Source organism: Entelurus aequoreus, linkage group LG09, assembly GCF_033978785.1.
Source record: "Entelurus aequoreus isolate RoL-2023_Sb linkage group LG09, RoL_Eaeq_v1.1, whole genome shotgun sequence".
NCBI lineage: Eukaryota > Metazoa > Chordata > Actinopteri > Syngnathiformes > Syngnathidae > Entelurus > Entelurus aequoreus.
The window spans coordinates 5,160,314-5,184,619 of NC_084739.1; the positions used below are offsets into that span (position 1 = coordinate 5,160,314).

General features: G+C 39.7%; 1 protein-coding gene across 3 annotated transcripts in view; it reads left to right on the forward strand.

The window, feature by feature from the left end:
• The first annotated feature begins 5,794 nt into the window (after positions 1 to 5,794).
• Positions 5,795 to 24,306, forward strand: part of LOC133657080 (kelch domain-containing protein 3-like) — a 59,140-nt gene continuing 40,628 nt past the window's right edge. For all 3 annotated transcript variants that reach the window (XM_062058000.1, XM_062058001.1, XM_062058002.1), the window contains exons 1-7: positions 5,795 to 5,884; positions 9,429 to 9,674; positions 10,115 to 10,291; positions 13,943 to 14,058; positions 14,147 to 14,218; positions 16,430 to 16,643; positions 16,773 to 16,859. In XM_062058000.1, coding sequence (XP_061913984.1) covers positions 9,521 to 9,674; positions 10,115 to 10,291; positions 13,943 to 14,058; positions 14,147 to 14,218; positions 16,430 to 16,643; positions 16,773 to 16,859 — 820 coding nt within the window. In that variant the 5' untranslated portion in view covers positions 5,795 to 5,884; positions 9,429 to 9,520. The remainder of the gene's footprint in view (positions 5,885 to 9,428; positions 9,675 to 10,114; positions 10,292 to 13,942; positions 14,059 to 14,146; positions 14,219 to 16,429; positions 16,644 to 16,772; positions 16,860 to 24,306) is intronic.

Below are 24,306 nucleotides of genomic sequence, written 5' to 3' on the forward strand. Positions count from 1 at the left end.
ATTCAAAATATAAATAACTTGATTAGTGATGAAGAAATAGAATAATGATACTAATAATTGAATTTATTTTGCTGACATTGCCATCCTAGCTTTTACTGTTAAAGATAAGTCAGTGGTCATTTATTGTCAAAATAATGTTGCTGCTGTATTTTTCTGAAGTGTTGTTTTATGTTTTCAGTTCACTTATTCATTTATTAGGAAAGAAAGAAAAAATCCTGATCCTTCACAAACTGATAAGAGAGCTATAAACATGCTATGAATACCGAAGCGAGAATATCTAATGAACAAATAGATCTCAGGAAGCTTCTCTTTGAACTGTCAATATGTTACCAACAGTCAAACATACCACAATGAGACTGTCTGGCATAAACTGATGTTTAATTGACTTGTTGACTGAAGGACTCCGTTGCTGACAGCTCCAGGAAAATATGAAAGTTGCACATGAAAAACTAAAAGTGAAATACCCAAAAGCAATATGTGATCCAAATTGTTCTTTGGATCCTGTTATTGGTTCAACACTAACAGGTGTTATTTTATTTATATAATAAAGTTATTCTCATAGTCATTCACATTGACGTCCCACTGGGGTGAGTTTTCCTTGCCCGTATGTGGGCTCTGTACCGAGGATGTCGTTGTGGCTTGTACAGCCCTTTGAGACACTTGTGATTTAGGGCTATATAAATAAACATTGATTGATTGATTGATACTCTATTATCTGTGGGTCTGTTGTTCTGCTGCTTAAGAATTAATTGGAGGGCGCCATCTACTGATACTAATGGGAGACCGCTTTTCAAACAAAAAAACCTTTGTGATTTATAAAATAGGCCTAATCATTTTATCTGCAAACTACTTATGAACAAATGAATTTTTGTGTTTTTACATAGCTCTTTCATGTTAATAGCTTAAGAAACCTGTTGGACAATAACTCTTATCTTGCGCTTGGCATGATCTGAATGTAGTGTGAGATGTTTATGGTTATAGCGACGACATATACTAACTTGGGGTGTCCCGGTACAACTTTTTCACTTCCAATTTGACATAGATATTGGGCCTACAGTCTTGGCCCATACCGATAATCCGATCCAATATCAATACAGGGCAGCACGGTGACACAGGGGTTAGTGCTTGCCTCACAATAAGAAGGTCTTGGATTCGATCCCCGGGCTCAGGGTCTTTTTGTGTGGAGTTTGCATGTTCTCCCCATGTCTGCGTGGGTTCCCTCTGGGTACTCGGCCTTCCTACTACCTCCAAAGACATGCACCTGGGGATAGGTTGATTGGCGACACCAAATTGGCCCTAGTGTGTGAATGTGAGTGTGAATGTTGTCTGTCTATCTGTGTTGGCTCTGTGATGAGGTGGCGACTTGTCCAGGGTGTACCCCGCCTTCCGCCTAAATGCACTTTAGATAGGCTACAGCACTGCCCGCGACCCCGAAAGGGACAAGCGATAGAAAATGGATGGATGCATGAATGTCTGGAATTGACTTACACTGTCTTAAATTAAGTTGAAGTGGCGTCGTAATTTGTCTTTGGCAACACAGTAAATTTATTGATGCGTATCACTGGCTACTTTCTAATACGCACCTGCCTTGGAAACTTTCTATGTGTAAGTAAAATTTAACTATAATTATTTGATACTTACAAATGTGGTGTTTTAGATTGCAATATCGTTCAATTAAGGCAATGCTTCTCTATTATTTTCGGCACCACCAATACTCTCCGCTTGTGTTCTTGATGTTCCCTTCTTGTTTTTGTGTTTTTGTTGCCTTTTGGATCGGGCACCTTCGGGACTGCGCGACAAGGGGTAGCACTTTCGTGGCCTCATTGCTGCATTTTGGTTCTTTTTTGCGAACTTTTGCATCTGTCTTCTGGCTCTGGACATTCAGCGAAGTTAATATCCCATATGATTTGTGGTTTTATTATTTTGTAAAACGGACCAAACTCGCCACAAAATTAACTACAACGAGATAGATTTTTCTAAAATTATTTTAAAGATCGAACGTTGCCGTCGCTCCCACGTGGGTGCTCGGCATTGTCTGTGGGCCCCTAAGTACCCGCGAGATCTGCGCTTATGCCTGGATCCTGTAGCTCCTGGAACTCGAGCTTACTGTAGAAGTGTGTGGTTTGTGTTCCCACCACATTTCACAGTTCAGGGTAGTTTATACAAATCAGACTGATTACGTATGGAGGAGTGGTTTAGTATATTTCTACACTGATACACTGAAGAGAGAATATTAGGTCAGAGTTATTTTACTAAAAAGTAAGTAAATGAAATACAAAGTAATAATATACAATAAATACAAAACAAATGCAATAAGATATGATTGAAAAAAAGTGTACTGAACGGTTCAGAAAAAGTCAGGCTTTTGTCAGCAATGTCCAACAGTCAGAAATTATGAATTCATGAAGGTCAGGTGATTTATTTTGGTCAATTTCAGCTGTAAATAACAATATATAAAAAAATAAATGTTGGTGTTTATCTCATGCCGACAACACAAACACATCGGCTTTAGCATTCGCTTGTGAGCATTAACATTCTGTTCACTCGGGTTGAGGCTAATAACTACAAAAAATGGAGTGTCACATGTCTACTTTTACAACATGTAATAAAGTAAATACGGTAGTTAATATTTGATGTTATTTACCTTTGCTCCACTTGTGTATGTCACGGCGCATACTCAAACCCGTTTTTCTCCAGCAGCTGAGTCTCCCAGTTCCTCCTCTGGCTGCGTGCCCGGACACGCCCTTGCTCGCGCTGGGCGCAGCACGCTCACGCAGCGACAAAGCTGCAGACAATTGCTAATCAACACACCTGGAAGGTAGCCTGTCTTTCACAGTAAGCCTTATCACGTCTGGCACTCCTCCCTCGTTCCTTGCTCGCCTTCTTTGTGCTCTTCCTCATTCCCGTGTTTGATGTCTCTTGTGTCTTCTAAGTGTCTTCCCTGTTGCCTGTGATCGTGTCTTGCCTCACGACCTCCACCCGGATCTCCGCTTGCCTCTCTCGACCCTCGACCGCTGCTTGGACTACAGCTATTGCACTGCGCCCCACGGGAGGCCTGCCCCACTATTTGAGAAGGACTGACTGAACACTTAGGAACACTTATTACGTTTGTCTAGCTTGTGTGTGCTTGGCTGTTGTGTAGCTGCTAGCTTCTAGTAGCCTATAGCATACCATGTTTTGTATTTTATTGAATTGTAAATATGTATTGATATCATGTTAAAAGATAAAACAAAAACAACAAGAATGAGTAATAAAATAAAATAACATAGAGATGTGTCAAACATGTTTACAGTTACATGTTTAAACTTTTCACATTCTAACATGAAAGGAGTAGGAAGAAGCAGAGTTTATTTCCTGTCTGGAAATAATGTCTAACACAATTGTTTACTTCCTTTTTCGATCTTAAACACAACAACAATAAATGAATTAAAAAAAACATAAACAATAAATATCAATACATAAATGACTTCACTAAAATACAGGAATAGACCAACCCTGTGCGCTCTTTGGAGAACATGTAGATGTTAACTTGCTGTCCAGCTTTGGACAAGTAAACGCTAATACTGCTTATATTGGAGATTTTAGATGCAGCCAATATCAACCAATATTTTTTTTTTTTTTTTTTTTTGGTGATGTTGGACTGATACCAATATCGGATTGGGACACCCTTAATAATACCCTTTTAACAGTACAGTATTCATTATTTTTTGTGTACTTATTATGAAGATTATCATGAATATGTGTTTATCTGTACATACGTTTGTATATGGTTATGGTGTACTTTATTTCAAACAGGCCCAACAAAGTTTTGTTCAAGTAATAAGTAAGTATTAGTTATGTTATTTAGTTAGCTATATGTGAAATATGTCTTTCGTTAACTTAATAGGTCAACAAAATAAGTAAATAAAAGATCTTAAACTACCAAATAAAACATTTTTTTTGCAAATATATTTTATTGAATTTTACAGTTAAAATCACATTTGAAAATCATACTTTGCTCGCTCAGACCCTTCATACATGCACACATCCACTCATCCACACTCACATGCACCTAAAAAAGAAGAGGAGTTAACTTAATAGGTCAACGAAATAAGTAAATAAAAGATCTTAAACTACCAAATTATTTTTTCATTATTATTTCATTCACTATTTGTTTGCACTTTGATACGATGCATTTCACAACAATGTTGCCCTTTCTTAAAAATGGAGTACAACAAATCTGTTGTTTGATAATATGTCAATGGAATAGACATGATGCATGGAACAAACAACAGCAAATAACCCAGCAAATAACCTAACTAACTAACAAACAGACCAGAGGGTGCTGTTCTTGCCATTAAAACGTATCGGTTGTAATTATTTTTCTCCTGAGGAAGCCAACAAGTTAGTCCGGCACTTTGAGGTCAATTCAACATTCTTGAAGAGCAGTTCCTTGCCAGTGAAGTCCAAACAAGATCAGTAGGTAGGTGATGTTGTTTTTACTTGCATAGGAATGTGGCTGAGCGCCCTTCACTTTGATAGGGGGCGATGCCAATTGTTTGGTATTGATGCGATACCAAGTAAATACAGCACAATTGCAGAGACAATAATTTAAATATTTTGCCTTTAATTTGTTGATCATGATTTTAATCAGATCAAAACAAAGGCCAAACTAAAATATTTCTATTTGTTCATGTCAGCAATTTGTTCATGTCAACAATTTGACAATACATAGGACAATGAAAAAATACCAACAAATTACAAAATGATTCCCATATTCCATTTGATTACTCCATCCATCCATTTTGTACCTCTTGTCCCTTTCGGGATCGCGGGGGGTGCTGGAGCCTTTCTCAGCTGTATTCGGGCAGAAGGCGGCGTACACCCTGGACAAGACGCCACCTCATCGCAGGGCCAACACAGATAGACAGACAACATTCACACACTAGGGCCAATTTTAGGGTCGCCAATCAACCTATCCCCAGGTGCATGTCTTTGGAGGTGGGAGGAAGCCGGAGTACCCGGAGGGAACCCACGCAGTCACGGGGAGAACATGCAACTCCACAAAGATCTGGACTGGACCTGGTTTTAAGAACCCTTTAAACAATCTAATTTCATTGACAACTTGGTCTGGTGACGATAATGTCCTTTATTTAAAAAAAAAAAAAAATAAACATTTTCTTGAACAAAAAATTATTTAAAATAAAATAAAAACAGTTACATAGAAACTAGTAATTAACGGAAATGAGTAAAATTAACTGTTAAAGGTTAGTACTATTAGTGGACCAGCAGCGCACACAATCATGCGTGCTTCACGGACTGTATCCCTTGCAGACTGTATTGATATATATTGTAGGAACCAGAATATTCATAACAGAAGGAAACAACCCTTTTGTGTGGATGAGTGTGAATGAGTGAAAATGGGGGAGGCAGGGTTTTTGGGGTGGTGCACTAGCTGTAAGTGTATCTTGTGTTTTTTATGTTGATTTAATTTAAAAAAAACAAAAAATAAATTAAAACTCCACACAGAAAGAACTCAGGACCTTAGTATTGTGAGGCACATGCACTAACCCCTGTTCCACCGTGCTGCCCCCATTTGATTACTGTTTGGGCAAAATATAGTTACTAGTGCAAACCTAACAAATCTTTTTGTCATTAAAGCCCTATTGAGTCCAATGACGTATTCCCTTAATTTCTATGCAATTCACACAAATACCATCAATTTAACCAATATGAACAACACAGAAAAAAACCTTTATCGCGCTAGTATCAATCCGATACTGACACGACCCTCGGTATCGTTATTGTCGATATGTGTATCGATCCACCCGGTAGTCGACAGCCCCATACGTCATGAGGTCGCTGCCACCGTCTGAAAACATACCACCTCCGTCTCTGCTCCAAGGTATTTATACCCTACTACCATTGTTAATATAGTCTATAATAATGGCTGATTGCTGTCCACTAACCAACCTTTCCCAGTTTGAAAAATACACCCCGTTGTTTTAACTCATGTCATTTCCTGTCCGGTGCAGGCATCTTGCTAACGCCAAATAAGGTCTCGCCACATTGGCTGGAACCTAGCATACGAGGCGACACTCCAGTGGGTTTGTGCTACAACAATACGACTTCATGAAACGGTTGTAATAAAGTTGAGGGTGTGGTGTGAAAGCCTTAACATAAAGGCGTAACATATAACCTGCTCCTCTTAAAAGCTAACGCGAATGTAGCTGCAATGGGCTGTGTGAATGTAACTCAGCACCACATGCACTGAAACAGCCGTAGTCAGGTTTACATTTCAGAATAAACAACACATATACTGTTTGTACACTTTGCTCTGTGCATTCTTAAAAAACGCACTGTTAATATACACACTGCTTACCTAACGTTACACCGACTTGCTTTGTACTGCGGGATATACCCACAAAGTAAAGCAAGTACTTGAATAAAGTACATTGCTTTATATTGTTGCCAAGTTGTGTTGTGATACGTGTGCTTGAAATAGTCATGTGGATGTGTAATCTCTCACAGGGTCTCCTCTGGATTTATTTTTAAGAGCAAACAAAGGTTGGAGGTCAATAAGAGAAGTGGGTCAATGAAATAAGATAACAAAAAGGGCAAAAATGGTTTGCTCAAATGGGCCTCATATTGTAATATCAGTGTTAACCTGTTTAATTAGCATTATGACCTACACATTCTTTTTTTTTTGCATGACTATCCAATTACTTAATGTCCACGCCAACCTGACTCTCGCCAGATCCTTGTAGTTCGCTGAGCTCCACTCAAGGATCTGGGACTTCTTAATAGGAGATGTATTTCAGAAAGCGGGGCCTTGTTAAAAAAAATAACATTGTATGTGATTGGAGAAACCACTTGTCCGTTATCTTGAATGACGTGCTACTTCAACCACTCACATGGAAATCAACCCGTGACGCTGATGAGAGCGACGCTGGGAAATCCAAAACAGAACAGCGGACATATTGGATAACGACAGAGCGAAAAGTTAATACATGCCTTCAAAACCGTTCTCTGTTAATCTTTTAAATAATTAATATTCGATAGATTCGACAAAACAGTTGCAATAGCAGAATAAATGTCAGCACACGACTCCTCACTGCATTGTTGTTTGAATCAAACAGTCGCTTCGGCGCCACGTCACAGCTATGAAATCCCGCCTGGCGATCCTGATTGGTTCATTTTTTTTTGCTATCTTGAAGGAGTTGCATTGCCTTCGAGCCCAGATCCTTGTGTGGAGCTCAGCGAACTACAAGGATCTGGCGAGAGTCAGGTTAGTTACTGTGCAATGAAGACAAGCAGTAGAAAATGGATGGATGGATAAGTCAATACACCACCTAAAGGGGTCGTATTATGATTTTTTTTCTACATTTAAAACAATTATTGTGGTCTACATAGCATGTAAGGGTGGTTCTTTTGTCAACATTTTGCACAGATTATGTTTTAGGATAGACTTTATACATCCCACAACGGGGGAAATTATGTGGTTGTAGTGCAGATATGGCAGCACGGTGGAACAGGGGTTAGTGCATGTGCCTCACAATACGAAGGTCCTGAGTCAATCCCGGGCTCGGGATCTTTCTGTGTGGAGTTTGTATGTTCTCCCTGCGACTGCGTGGGTTCCCTGCTGGTACTCCGGCTTCCTCCCACCTCCCAAAACATGCACCTGGTAATAGGTTGATTGGCAACATTTAATTGGCCGCAGTGTGTGAATGTGAGTGTGAATGTTGTCTGTCTATCTGTGTTGGCCCTGCGATGAGGTGGCGACTTGTCCAGGGTGTAGCCCACCTTCCGCCCGAATGCAGCTGAGATAGGCTCCCGCACCCCCTGCAACCCCATAAGAGACAAGCGGTAGAAAATGAATGGATGGATTGTGCAGATAAGAAAAACAAAGGTAAATTACACGTGAAATCAAGAGGGAAACATCAAAGAACAAGGTCATAAAGGCAGTAAGAGAGCATAAGGCTAATGCAACCAGCTGCGCCATTTCTTTATACAGTATAAAGTGAAACACAACAAAAAAATGAATCTACACCCTTATAGTGTACAACGCGGTGGCCTCTGCTGGGGTTGGGGGCCGCAAGGCTAGAGACAGTATCAGACCCAACAAAGCAACTAAGAGAGCCGACTCCGCCCTTGGCTGCCCACGAGCCCCCGGCCAATGTTTGACCCACACGGATGAGCGAGACCCCGTCAAGGGAAAGTGTCCAAGACACGCTCATTCAGCTCCGTAAAGCTTGTCTATTTCGACGCTCAACGCTAGCTCCGCAGCCCAGTCTCTTGATCCGCATCTCCCCCAGTCTCTCTGTGGCAGTTGGTCTCCGGGGCAAACATGGCCATGTCCAAAAAGGCTCCCCAAGGCAGACTCAAAAGTTCCTAGAAAAGCACCAAAAAGCACTGCAGAAGTCACAAAAGTGCCATCCCTCGTTGCACAGTCCCGAAAGGGCCTGGACCAAACAGCAAAAAACACACAAAAACAAGAGGGAACACCCTGTTTGCAGGAGTGCAGGGCAACTACAGCGACGCCATCTTGGGGATAAAACCCAAAATGTTTTCAAGCCGCTTTCTGACCTTCTCTTCAAGATGCGCCCTTTTGGGGACAGTCTTATTTACGTGGCTCCACTTCAAAAGCATCTTCTGGACAGATATACTGCAAGTTATAACTATACACCAATTTATATTAGAAATGGCAACAGAGGAGGATTCATGTACATATACGAGCCGGTCTGCCCCACAACAAGAGGATAGAGAAAAAGAAGGAACTTACTGACTACATCATCAGTCTACAATGGCGGACTCAGGGAAAATTCTACCATATATGGAGATATCCACTGACTTCACAAATGGGGAAAATTCCAAACAGCTTGTTAGGAGGAAAGTATGAAGGAAGGCAAGGTTGTATTCTATATATCTCCGCCATTCCTCTACGGTTTGATATACAATTTTCAGGACTTATGCAAATCCCAAATACACAAAAACAGGTACCAATAGGTGGGAAAAGTTGGTCTTGCTGGTTAGCGCCTTGCATGGCAGCTCCCGCCATCAGTGTGTGAATGTGTGTGTGAATGGGTAAATGTGGAAATACTGTCAAAGCGCTTTGAGTACCTTGAAGGTAGAAAAGCGCTATACAAGTATAACCCATTTATCATTTATCATTATTTATGTCTTGCATAATAGGTGCCCTTTAAATGTAGGCAAAATGATAAGTATTTTCTGGACAAGGAAGTTCAAGGGGATATCAGTGAACAGACAGAAAGAGGAGTGGTTAGGGGTAGGTTTAATTACATCTTAAAATACACTACTAAGATAATACAGGGGATTGTGAGCTTGTCAACAGAGCTAAGCACCTCTTAGTCCAGGAGGACGAGGAGTTCTCCACACTGATCAGCTGCTGTTCTGAGTGTATTTTTTGACTCATATTTTTGTGGTGACAGGTTTGGATGGTGGCCCTTAGCTCTATGGAGTCCAAACTAGTGACGGAGTGATGGTCTAAGGACTGACAGTCACGGAGGTGCTGCTGAGTGGAATGTTGCGCTGGTCGGTGCACCTGGAAGGAGGGCCACGGAGAGTCAACCATGCTGCTGTGGCCGTGGGTCACAAGGTGTACACCTTCGGGGGCTACTGCTCTGGGGAAGACTATGAGACACTGCGTCAGATTGACGTGCATGTTTTCAACACAGGTACGTTGAAACGGATATCCATAAATTACTATCAACATGTTTGTTTTTTTCTTAAATGCATGGTCGACAACCTGGAGTAACTTGAGCCTGACTTAGAGCTGTGCCAAGGATGCAAATCTTCATACAGATGCTCTTGGAAAAACAAGAACACTTTGCTATTGTTTCAATATTTTATCAGGTCCGTTGTGCTGGGCTTCTTGTTTTTGATGTCTGTTTTACAGCTGTGTCTGTTGTTTACACCCCAGCCGTAGGCAAATTGAAGTTATAGATATAGTAACAAGTTCTTTTAATCGTTCAGAGAAAGAGAAGTAATGATCAAAGTGTACATTTAGTTTTAACTTTACATTTTTTATCATGTAAGAAATGCATACAGTCCTTGAATGTGTAAAATAAACAGCAAGTTAACGTATGAATAATTATTCAACTGTAATGTGCCCTAGTGTCTCTACGCTGGATGAAATTGCCCCCAGTGAGGCCTGTGGGACATGAGCGTGCTCGTGAAGTGCCCTACATGCGCTATGGTCACACAGCAGTGCTCCTGGATGACACCATATACCTGTGGGGGGGACGTAACGACACAGAGGGGGCCTGCAATGTGCTGTATGCTTTTGATGTCAGTAAGTAGACCTGAGCACACTGAGTCTCTACAGTCATACAATAGGAATAGGGCTACACATTCCATCTCTCCATTGACAAGAGTGGTAGGATTTATTTGTGATGATGGTAAAATACTTTGGGGATGATAAGTATTTCCTCCCCTGCTGAATTAGAAAGTTTACCCGCTTACAAAGATACAAACCGTCCAAAATATGTATGGTAGTTTTTTTGCAACAGGGAGTATGTTGGAAAAAAAAAAAAAGAGATAAAATAAAATTAAAGGGGATTTTATCGGTACGAATATCAATATTCCTTATCATTACCGGTATTCATCTTTACTCGTATCAGTACTATATGTAATTGGTGTAAATAAAAATGGGAAAAAATGTAATTATTTTTTTTTTATTACCATTTTCTTATATCACAAGAGGTTTTAAACCACCATCATCATATAACACCTCACAGCAGAAAAATATTTTACCTTTTAACAACACCTGCTTTTTAGGCATTAAACAAGTCAACTATGTTTGCAGTGCAAGGGCCAATGCAGTTGTTATGTCATCATCATGTAAAGACCACACAGATCATCATTTTGTTTCTTTTCATGGATTACTAAGAGGACGGTAGCGGCGGTCGTGAGTAAGGCTCGTTCAATTTAAACTGACACTAACTCTTATTAGCGTGCGTGACTTTACGGGACTTGGGAGGACTAAATATTGTTGTGCTACAAACTTCACGCGCCTTTTTGTAGTTTATTACTTATTTGGGATTATTCCAAGCTGATTATCAGATCCTACTAGGGGTGTTTGTACAATTTCGGTTCGGTACTTACCTCGGTTTAGAGGTCACGGTTCGGTTCATTTTCGGTACAGTAAGAAAACAACAAAATATACATTTTTGGGTTATTTATTTACCAAATTTGCAAAATCTTCCACCAAAAATATTTTTCTTAGTGGAATATTTGATGTGAAGTAATCGGAACCTTGGATAGGTCAATAATTCATAATAACATTGATTTTGATTCAATATTATGTTTTGAGCAATGACAGTTTGAAAGAAAAAAAACAGCTTTGTTTTATTAGTCAACATTGCAACTTTTTCTAAATTACATTTAACATTTAAGCTTTTTTATTTCACTTTTGTTATGTTTTTGTTTATTTTAATAGTATTTTTAGAATGTGCCGTGGGCCTTTAAAACATTAGCTGTGGGCCGCAAATGCCTCCGGGGCACACTTTTGACACCCCTGCTATAGATAATAAAAAATTTAATCTGATAAATCTATGGATAAAAAGCAGAGCCTGGCGACACATGCGCGTTTATCATAACTCTCTCGCTCTCTCTGTCTCTGCCCCTCCCTCACGAATACTGCTGCGCGCACAATTTGTTTTGTTTTTAACCCCTTCTTAACCCCGAACGTACATTGAAAATACACGCAACCCTAACTCAAAATGCCGGACATTTGAGGCATTTAAGAAACTCCGCCCGGACAGCTCCGCAAAAGAGGTCATGTCCGGTGAAAAGAGGACGTATGGTCAGTCTATCGTAGCCCGTTAGGTGCTAGCATGCCGTGTGTTGTGCCTCGGTGTGCATTGTTTACACCAGTGGTTCTCAACCTTTTTTCAGTTATGTACCCGCTGTGAAAATTGTTTTAATTCAAGTACCCCCTAATCAGAGCAAAGCATTTTTGGTTGAAAAAAAGAGATCAAGATGTAAAATACAGCAGTATGTCATCAGTTTCTGATTTATTAAATTGCATAACAGTGCAAAATATTGCTCATTTGTTGTGGTCTTTCTTGAACTATTTGGAAAAAAAGATATAAAAATAACTAAAAACTTGTTGAAAAATAAACAAGTGATTCAATTATAAATAAAGATTTCTACACATAGAAGTAATCATCAACTTAAAGTGCGAGAGATCCATCTGGATTCATGAACTTAATTCTAAACATTTCTTCACAAAAAAAGAAATATTTAACATCAATATTTATGGAACATGTCCACAAAAAATCTAGCTGTCAACACTGAATATTGCATTGTTGCATTTCTTTTTACAGTTCTTTTTGACAGACATTTTAAAAAAAATCTCACGTACCCCTTGGCAAACCTTCAAGTACCCCTAGGGGTACGCATACCCCCATTTGAGAACCACTGGTTTACACATTGGCGTTACGCTACTTAATATGTCCATGTGGAAACTCGTTCGATACACCTCCGAACCAGACACATATCATACACACTATCAATGTCATTTGTTGCGTTTTCTTTATTTTCATGACTATTTACATTGTAGATTGTCACTGAAGGCATCAAAACTATGAATGAACACATGTGGAGTTATGTACTTAACAAAATAAGGTGTTATAACTGAAAACATGTTTTATATTCTAGTTTCTTCAAAGTAGCCACCCTTTGCTGTGATTACTGCTTTGCACACTTTTGGCATTCTCTCAATGAGCTTCAAGAGGTAGTCACCTGAAATGGTTTTCACTTCACAGGTGTTATAGTTTTGATGCCTTCAGTGACAATCTACAAGGTAAATAGTCTTGAGAATAAATAAAACACATTGAAATAAGAAGGTGTGTCCCAACTTTTGACCTGTACTGTGTAGTGTATATATATATTTTTAAATGTTCCATGCTTTAAATTATTCAACAGCTTCAAACTCGTTGTTTTTCAGTCTGTTATAGCTTCCTTTAATCAATGCAAACTGAAGTGTTATTTTGATACAAAAAATGTTAATCAATGCTCTGCTGTGTGGCAAAAAAATGTGTCACCCAATTCAGCCCCTGAGTCAAAAAAAATTGGACACCCCTGCTTTAATAGGTCAGTAATTCATAACAACACTGATTATGACGCATTATTATTTTTGGAAAAATGAATGTTTTTTTAAAAAAACTCACAATCCCTCCTTGCCGAAAAGTTGACTAACTCATAAAAGTGTTATAATTACCGTAAGTCATAAATGTTGTTGTTATTTTACTTTAAACACTTCAAATCTTTCAGCAGCTTCATACCTATTCATAGATATTACGTTTTTGTTATTTTTTGTGTCTTTTTATTTTTATTATTTTTTTAAATAAAAAAAAAAAAAAATTTTATGGGAAAAACATAAAATATGCAATATAAAGTGGCACGGGGCAGCACAGTGGAGCACTGGTTAGCGCTCGTGCCTCACTGTGGGAAGGTACTGGGTTCGACTCCTGAGCTCGGGGTCTTTCTGTGTGAAGTTTGCATGTTCTCCTTTGGACTGCTGGGGTTCTCTCTGGGCACTCCGGCTTCCTCCCACCTCCAAAGACATGCACCTGGAGATAAACTGATTGGCAACACTGAATTGGCCCTATTGTTTGAATGTGAGTGTGAATGTTGTCTGTGTTGGCCCTGCCATGAGATGGTGACTTGTCCAGGGTTTACCCTGCCTTCCGCCCAAGTGCAGCTAGGATTGGCTCCAGCCACCCTTGTTTTTTTTTGTCATAGGTCATTCTGAGGTTAAATGTAGATGATGGTCAATTACTATTTTGTTTGTCTCCAATAACAAATTATCTTCCATTCTAGAGTATGTGTAGACATTTTGGCAGGCTTTGCACGTTTTAGCTGTTCATAATGAGGTGTGTAACCTGTTCACTTGTTACCAGTTTGAAGTGGGCCAGAAATAATGTTTCTTACTTCATAGATAGCCACAAATGGTTCACACCCAAAGTTTCCGGGACAGTTCCAGGGGCAAGAGATGGCCACTCTGCCTGTGTGATGTTGAAAGCGATGTATATATTTGGAGGATATGAGCAGCTGGTAAGTCTTTGCCCCTCATTTCCCTTTAAATATGAACACAGGGAAACGGTAATAAGGAATTTAATGTATTTCCTTTGCCGCTCTCTAGGCTGACTGCTTCTCCAATGACATCCACAAACTGGACACCACCACCATGATATGGTCTTTTATTAATGCCAGAGTGAGTTGTTTATAAACAAAATATTATTATTATTATTATTTTACATTTGACATTGAAAAAATTGTTTACATCATTCATTCTTTTTATGAAGTTGTCTTTATAAGTACCGGTAAGCATTTCACTTTTTGCTAAATAATCTGTCCACATGCCAAGTCAAACGATAAAAATGTAAAAAGCACAGGTATTGCACAAGTACTCCTTAATCATAGTGAAGTGAATTATATTTATCTAGCGCTTTTCTCTAGTGACTCAAAGCGCTTTACATAGCGAAACCCATTATCTAAGTCAGTGTTTTTTAACCTTTTTTGAGCCAAGGCACATTTTTAGCGTTGAAAAAATCCGGAGGCACACGACCAGCAGAAATCATTAAAAAACAAAACTCGGTTGACAGTAAAAAGTCGTTGTTGCAATTGTTGGATATGAATTTAAAGCATAACCAACCGTGCATCAATATAGCTCTAGTCTCAAAGTAGGTGTACTGTAACGACCTGTCACATCACGCCATGACTTATTTAGAGTTTTTTTACTTTTTTCCTGTGTGTAGTGTTTTAGTTCTTGTCTTGCGCTCCTATTTTGGTGGCTTTTTCTCTTTTTTGGGGGGTATTTTCCTGTAGCAGTTTCATGTCTTCCTTAAAGCGATATTTCCCACATCTACTTTGTTTTAGCAATCAAGAATATTGTCATGTCATGTTCGGATGTACATTGCCTTTGCTCCACAGTAAGTCTTTGCTGTCGTCCAGCATTCTGTTTTTGTTTACTTTGTAGACAGTTCAGTTTTAGTTTGGTTCTGCATAGCCTTCCCTAAGCTTCAATGCCTTTTCTTAAGGGCACTCACCTTTTGTTTATTTTTGGTTTAAGCATTTGACACCTTTTTACCTGCACGCTGCCTCCCACTGTTTCCGACATCTACAAAGCAATTAGCTACTGGCCGCCACCTACTGATATGGAAGAGTATTACACGGTTACTCTGCCGAGCTCTAGACAGCACCGACGCTCAACAACAACACATCATTTGCAGACTATAATTACTGGTTTGCAAAAAATATTTTTAACCCAAATAGGTGAAATTAGATAATCTCCCACGGCACAGCAGACTGTATCTCACGGCACAGTGGTTGAAAAACACTGATCTAAGTTACATTTAAACCAGTGTGGGTTGCACTGGGAGCAGGTAGGTAAAGTATCTTGTATAAAGACACAATGTCAGTGACTAGGATGGTGGAAGCGGCGATCGAACCTGGAACCCTCAAGTTGCTGGCACAGCCGGTCTACTAACCAAGCCACGCCGGCACACCTCATAATAGAAGATTACTCTGTAAAGAAATGTGCATTTCCTACACCTGCAGTATTACAGTGTCACAGGTTTTGAGTGAGCAGGCTTTTAGTCTGCCAACTACTAGACTTTCTCCCAGACATCTTCCTATTGAAGATGTTGAAAAGGATAAACTAATGTGTTTAGAATTATCTTTTTTTGCTCATTAATCTGCATTTTGATAAGTCTCACTTACTGCGTGGGTGGATTTTTTATTTCATTTTGTAGTAAAAGGAGTGGTACTCATTTATCAAGATTTTAAATGTGGTAGAAATTATAATTTTTTTTAATGGAAGCACATTTTAGCACAAACAACATAAGTAAGTGGCATTCACACAATTACTGATATTATGTCTTACTTTGAAATGTATTAGTTTAGATTCAAATTTTTTTGTGGATTTCATTTCAAATTTCACCAAGCTTTGAGTGAGTATTATTTTCAATATGCAAACTGCTACAAATATTTGGCATTGTACAGTATAGCTTTGGCGTGTTATTAACTGAATCCACTAGATGGCAGCATTTTTCCGTGTGTGTGTTATTAACTAAATCCACCAGATAGCAGCATTTTTCCTGGGGTCAATGGTGGAGGAAGGTGTTCAAATACCACTACTAATGTGTGTTAAAGGTTATGAAATAAAACTAATAAATATTTTGAAATTCAACATGCACCTGGGGATAGGTTGATTGGCAACACTAAAATTGGTCCTAGTGTGTGAATGTTGTCTATCTGTGTTGGCCCTGTGATGAGGTGGCAACTTGTCCAGGGTGTACCCCGCCTTCCGCCTGGAGCAGCTGGGATAGGCTCCAGCACCCCCCGCGACCCCGAACGGGACAAGCGGTAGAGAATGGATGGATTTTTTATAATCGTTTTTGTGTTTTGTGTTTTGCCCTTCCAGGGTATTCCAGCAAGCTGGCGTGACTTCCACTCAGCAACCATTATAGGCACAAAGATGTTCGTATTTGGAGGGCGAGGAGACCGTTTTGGTCCGTTCCACTCCAATAATGAAATCTACTGCAATATGATAGAAGTGTTTGACACACAGACCAACTGCTGGCTGAGCACTCCCTCAACACAACCATTGCCTGAGGGACGGAGGAGTCATTCAGCCTGTAAGGACATAAAGCCCAGAAAATTTTAAATTACTTTCATATTTTAAGACGCAATGCTGCAAAATGTCATCATCATCATCATCATGTTCAAACAGCGACCTACTTTCCTCTGTCGTATTGTATGTTTAGTTTCCTACAAGGGAGAGCTGTACATATTTGGAGGATACAATGCTCATTTGGACCAGCACTTCAACGATCTCTGGAAATTCAATCCAGGTTTGTATTTTTCATATAGTGTTACTCATTTGGTGCTGCATGCTTTGTTTTTTAATTACGAAATTTATAGTAGTGGCTCATCTGCAAGGATAATTACAAATGGTGTCGATACTGGCATTTATTGACCTACTTTTTATTTCGGTTGTTGTAAACTAGACAATGTGGGTATTTTATTACATTGTGCTGCATAAACGGATGGTGGGCGTGTGATATGAATAGGACAACCAACACAGTCCCCCAGGATTTCACAGGCTTTTTTGAGATGAATACGACCTTGAGTGATTTTAGGTGTTTATTGTAACAGGCACATTTATAATAACTTAATATTTAGGTGTTAAGATCATTTTAAGCATACGCGGCGCATTCATTTAAAAAATGCATCACAACGGTTTTTTTCTTCATCACTGATTTCTGCTCACTGCAGACTTGAAAGTGATACAGACCCCCTCACGCCATGACAGAGGTGTCATTTATCGTCCCAAAAGTTACAAAAATAATTTATGAAGGTTGAAAATGTACTTAGTGCAACCATAATATACTTTAAATGGTTACTTGCTGAGATAGGCTGCAGCACTCCCGCCACCCCAAAAAAGGGACAAGCGGTAGAAAATGGATGGATGGATGGTTACTTGCATTATTATTATCTATTATAGTAATAATAATAATAATAATGCAAGTAATCATTTAAAAGCATATTAACTTTTATTTCTCATTACTGGATAATTTTTTTACCATTGTACTGTAATTGGAAGGTAAATAAATTTGTACATAACTCTTGTAAATAAACAAAAACAAAAAATTACTTATTTCTCTAAGCAAATATTAAACTTAAATATATTTTGAACATCTTAAAGGGAAATGTATTCCCTGTCGGAAAAACGAGGTCGGATGTTCTTTTTTTTTTTTTTTTTTTGTTAATTGCCATCATGTGTTCACTGAATTCTCGCTAGTTGGTTTGTGTTGATGGGCTAATAATGTAACCTGACTCTAGCCAGATCCTTGTAGTTCGCTGAGCTTCACACAAGGATCTGGGCTCGAGGGCATTGCAAACTCCTTCAAGACAGCAAAACATAATGAACCAATCAGGATCGTCGGTGGGATTTCATAGATGTGACGTAGTGCCGAAGCGACTGTTTGATTCAAACAACAATGGCGGCACGCAGCCAGGAGTCGTGTGCTGACATTGATTCTGCTATTGCAACTGTTTTGCGACATCGATCGTCTTCTGACATTGCTGTGTTGTTTCAGTAAAAGTTCTCTAACTTTTCGTTCCGTCGTTATCCAATATGTCGGCTGTTCTGTTTTGGATTTGCCAGCGTCACAGGTTGATTTCCATGTGAGTGGTTGAAGTAGCATGTCATTGAAGATAACGACAAGTGGTTTATCCAATCACATACAATGATTTTTTTTACATGGCCCCACCTTCTGAAATACATCTCCTATTGAGAAGTCCCAGATCCTTGTGTGGAGCTCAGCGAACTACAAGGATCTGGCTAGAGTCAGGTTACTAATAATGCTCATCCGATTGGAAACTGAAATAATCCCACAACGGGACATTTGTCTTTGTAATCTTATGTTTTTCCTCCTGGTTTTTGTTACTTTGCGGCAAGTCACGAATATGTAGTCTGTCTGTACGTGCTTCCTGAGTGTGTGTACAAAGCTGGCACCCTGCTTTTCGCCCACCAATGAGACAAAGATTGTGAATGACTGAAAAGAAAGCTTACTGCATTCAGTTATCATACTGTTAAATAAACACATTCAGGTTCTGAGAATGATGCACAGAGTGAGACGTCTTTCTCCCAATTTGAAGCGAGAGACGAACAAACGCGATGCTCAACAATTCTGATTGGCGAAGATGTCTGTCACTCAAATGCCAGTGACGGCGGAGAAAAAACAAAACAAAAAAAACCTCAGTTTCTTGCAGTTACTTAACCGCACTAATTAAAACTTCCCGAAAGGGACAAGCGATAGATTATGGATGGATGGATGCTGATTCAATGTCGAATAAGTATTTAGCCCTACTACTCAGTGACAAATGTTAGTGGCAAAAATGATTGTTGATTGGCCAGGATATGCAGGTAAATTGTTGGGACTGTACAATGTTGAGAGGTTTTGCTTAGATTTGTGGAATTTTGGGGGATTGCAAAATCTTATAAGACTTTTATAAGACTTTTAGTGCAAGCAACAGCTTTAGCAGACTGTATTTGTACTCTGTTACTGCATTCTACCTTTTATCCACTAGATAGCAGCACTTCAGTTCCAATTGAAGCTGTAACTGGAGTAGATTTTCTCTCCTGTCCTGTTCTTCCCTAACAAAAAAATTGTGTCCCATCCTTCTGGTAAAATGAATCCCGCTCCCATTTGGAATGACTCTCGCTCCAGTACCAATCCTTTTTTTTACTTCGTCTTAGTCTTTGGCTAATACATTGAATTTGGTTTGATCTTTTTCTTATTGTTTTTTAAATTACTTTGTGTTTTGCAGATTTTTATATATATGGCAACAAAAACAGTTACTCTGCGGTAATACAATGTCTATAATATCCATCCATCCATCCATCTTCTTCCGCTTATCCGAGGTCGGGTCGCGGGGGCAGCAGCCTAAGCAGGGAAGCCCAGACTTCCCTCTCCCCTGCCACTTCGTCCAGCTCTTCCCGGGGGATCCCGAGGCGTTCCCAGGCCAGCCGGGAGAGAAAGTCTTCCCAACGTGTCCTGGGTCTTCCCCGTGGCCTCCTACCGGTCGGACGTGCCCTAAACACCTCCCTAGGGAGGCGTTCGGGTGGCATCCTGACCAGATGCCCGAACCACCTCATCTGGCTCCTCTCGATGTGGAAGAGCAGCGGCTTTACTTTGAGCTCCCCCCAGATGGCAGAGCTTCTAACCCTATCTCTAAGGGAGAGCCCCGCCACCCGTGATTTTGTCCTTTCGGTCATAACCCAAAGCTCATGACAATAGGTGAGGATGGGAACGTAGATCGACCGGTAAATTGAGAGCTTTGCCTTCCGGCTCAGCTCCTTCTTCACCACAACGGATCGATACAGCGTCCGCATTACTGAAGACGCCGCACCGATCCGCCTGTCGATCTCACGATCCACTCTTCCCTCACTCGTGAACAAGACTCCGAGGTACTTGAACTTCTCCACTTGGGGCAAGATCTCCTCCCCAACCCGGAGATGGCACTCCACTCTTTTCCGGGCGAGAACCATGGACTCGGACTTGGAGGTGCTGATTCTCATCCCAGTCGCTTCACACTCAGCTGCGAACCGGGTGAGAGCTGAAGATCCTGGCCAGATGAAGCCATCTGGACCACATCATCTGCAAAAAGCAGAGACCTAATCCTGCAGCCACCAAACCAGATCCCCTCAACGCCTTGACTGCGCCTAGAAATTCTGTCCATAAAAGTTATGAACAGAATCAGTGACAAAGGGCAGCCCTGACTGGAAACGTGTCCGACTTACTGCCGACAATGCGGACCAAGCTCTGACACTGATCGTACAGGGAGCAGACCGCCACAATCAGACAGTCCGATACCCCATACTCTCTGAGCACTCCCCACAGGACTTCCCGAGGAACACGGTCGAATGCCTTCTCCAAGTCCACAAAGCACATGTAGACTGGTTGCGCAAACTCCCATGCACCCTCAAGGACCCTGCCGAGAGTATAGAGCTGGTCCACAGTTCCACGACCAGGAACGAAAACCACACTGTTCCTCCTGAATCCGAGGTTCGACTATCCGGCGTAGCCTCCTCTTCAGTACACCTGAATAGACCTTACCGGGAAGGCTGAGGAGTGTGATCCCACGATAGTTAGAACATACCCTCTGGTTCCCCTTTTTAAAGAGAGGAACCACCACCCCAGTCTGCCAATCCAGAGGTACCGCCTCCGATGTCCACGCGATGCTGCAGAGTCTTGTCAACCAAGACAGCCCCACAGCATCCAGAGCCTTAAGGAACTCCGGGCGGATCTCATCTACCCCCGGGGCCTTGCCACCGAGGAGCTTTTTAACTACCTTAGCAACCTCAGCCCCAGAAATAGGAGAGCCCACCACAGATTCCCCAGGCACTGCTTCCTCATAAAAAGACGTGTTGGTGGGATTGAGGAGGTCTTCAAAGTATTCCTTCCACCGATCCACAACATCCAATATCTATAATATAATATATATAATATATACATCCAGTATTTATTTCCGTTTGCCGAATAAAGATATGTTTAGTTGATATTTTTCAGGAATTTGCATTGCAAGTGTACACCACTGGTGTGCTTGATTAATTTAAAGCATGTTTTGCATACTACGTGTTTACTCTGTCACAATCAACTCATGAACTTTAAGAATATTAGAGACTTCCCTGACAGTTTAGTGAGTTTGATGTGTATGTTGTAAGTTTTTACTTTGCTTTGTAATTCATTTTACCACATCAGTTGAGTTTGCATGTTCTCCCCGTGACTGCGTGGGTTCCCTCCGGGTACTCCGGCTTCCTCCCACCTCCAAAGACATGCACCTGGGGATAGGTTGATTGGCAACGCTAAATTGGCCCTAGTGTGTGAATGTTGTCTGTCTATCTGTGTTGGCCCTGTGATGAGGTGGCGACTTGTCCAGGGTGTACCCCGCCTTCCGCACGATTGTAGCTGAGATAGGCTCCAGCGACCCCAAAAGGGAATAAGCGGTAGAAAATGGATGGAGTTTCTCTATTGTCATATGCTTGCTCCATTGCTGCTCTTCAAATTATTCTGGCGGAAAGTATTTAGGCCTCTGAGAATTGTACTTGTTTTGGCTTACATTACAGTGTGGGCTTACTGAAAGAAAATTACAAAATGGGAGCGCCTGTCCTAGCTTCTATTTCCTATTGGTTGCTTCCTTCTCCCTTCTGCTTCCATTAAATGTATTCTCTTGTTCTGTCCCGATCACGTAATAAATAGTAAAGTTGACTCCTTTTTTGCAGGATTCCCTCGGGATTCCCTTGACCCGTGGGATTTCCGGAATTTTTTTTAGTATTTAGTTCCAATCCCAATTGAATTGCCTGTCGCCATAGAAATGCAATGATGCTGTTAGCAGTGTTGCGTTCGAAGACACTGTACAAAATGATATAAATGGAGAGCACCAACATGGTGACACGGCCCCAGAGCATTTTACATTCATGAAATATTAATGTTTGTATTGGATGAAGGTTATATGATTGACATTCTGTGTGTTAGCAGGAAACTAAAATAATTGTGGAATGAAACTGAGTTATTCCAGACATCTCTAACTGTGATAAAGCCACTGTCTTTATGTTAAGCTATTTAATGCAGTAGACTTATTCAGTCTTTTTCCTGAGTTGTATCACTCAATGCAGAGTCTCCTGCAGGATTTCTCTCTGCCGCACAGACAGTCTTTGTGTAAACTGGTAGTGAGATGATTTATGGTAAATTAGTTTAGGTTAATGCTAACTTTACACATTGAATACAAAGGTAGTTCTAAAACTTACCTTCAACACAGTTATATATATTTATGGACACATTTGAATTGACACATATTGCCTCCACAATTGTTTTCATTCTCCATATGAACAATTCTATTTAAAAAAATGTCATTCAAGTTTTTAAGAAATTATTAACTCAGAAGAAAACAGTATTTATTGTTATAAAAGTACTGTCTGCATCTAGGCACTGAAATTTGGGGGGAAATGATTCTGTGTTGTCTAATTGTACATTTAAAGATGTTCAACAAAAAAACTAACAAGGTCTTGACAATCTTAATACCCAGTCTATTATTTTTCCAGGTTTACAGGCATATCTGTTTAATTGAGTAAGTCTGCGTGGAGTACAATATGCCTGCAAGTCTGTTGGGAGATATCATGTGTCATTGATGTATTGCTATCTGCATCTACAGATGGATAGAGTGTCACTTTTAACCCAAGGAAACTTGACCGTTTCTTTAAATGTTTCTGTAGCAAAAAAAGGACAGGCCTGAAGCCCATTTTATATCTTACTGCCATTTGATGCTGTGATAAGGCGTAAACCTTCCTGAGTCTCTGTGTGTGCTCACCCAATTTTGTAGGGACTCAGTCTGCAAATTCAAGGAGCTGACTCTTGCTACGCCAGTTCACAACTAGTTATCTGTGGACAACTAGACACATTCAGAAAATTGCGTCCTAATAATATATAGTGACATAATTCATCAGCATTCTAAAGCAGCTGGAGTAGATTGTGAAATGTATATATATACCTGTGAAGTTGGCACTTTGTGTGAATCGTATATAAAAACAGAATACAATGATTTGCAAATCCTTTTCAACCTATATTCAATTGAATAGACTGCTAAGATAAAATACTTAACGTTCAAACTGGAAAACTTTATTTTTTGCAAATATTAGCTCATTTGGAATTTGTTGCCTGCAACATGTTTCAAAAAAGCTGGCACAAGTGGCAAAAAAGACTGAGAAAGTTGAGGGATGTAAACACTTATTTGGAACATCCCACAGGTGAACAAATTGGTTTCCTTAGTTCCCATACGTTTACTGAGTGTCATTAAAAGGTAAGGCAATGTAACACAGTGGTAAAAATGCCCCTGTGCCAACTTTTTTGAAATGTGTTGCTGCCATTAAATTGTAAGTTAATGATTATTTGCAATTTAAGTTTCTCAGTTCAAACATTAAATATCTTGTTTTTACAGTCAATTCAATTGAATATAAGTTGAAAATGATTTGCAAATCATTGTATTGTGTTTTGATTTACGAATTACACAATGTGCCAACTTCACTGGTTTTGGATATATATATATATATGTGTGTTTATGTATGCAGATATAGATGTGTGTATATATATGCATATAGATGTGTGTTGAACAATTGAAATTGTTGAACAGTTTAAGAACAACATTTCTCAACGAGCTGTTGCAAGGAATTTAGGGATTTCACCATCTACGGTCTGTAATACCATCAAAAGGTTCAGAGAATCTGGAGAAATCACTGCACGTAAGCGATGCTATTACGGACCTTCGATCCCTCAGGTGGTACTGCATCAAAAAGCGACATCAGTGTGTAAAGGATATTACCACATGGGCTCAGGAACACTTCAGAAAACCGATATATCGATATATGCATATACATATATATGCATTTATATATATATGTGTGTATATATATATGCATATATATGTGTGTGTATATATATATATATATACATATATATATATGTATATATGTATGTGTGTGTGTGTATATATATATATATATATATATATATATATATATATATATATATATATATATATATATATATATATATATATATATATATATATATATATATATATATATATATGCATATAAATATATATATGCATATATACTGTATGTACACTGCCGTTCAAAAGTTTGGGGTCACCCAAACAATTTTGTGGAATAGCCTTCATTTCTAAGAACAAGAATAGACTGTCGAGTTTCAGATGAAAGTTCTCTTTTTCTGGCCA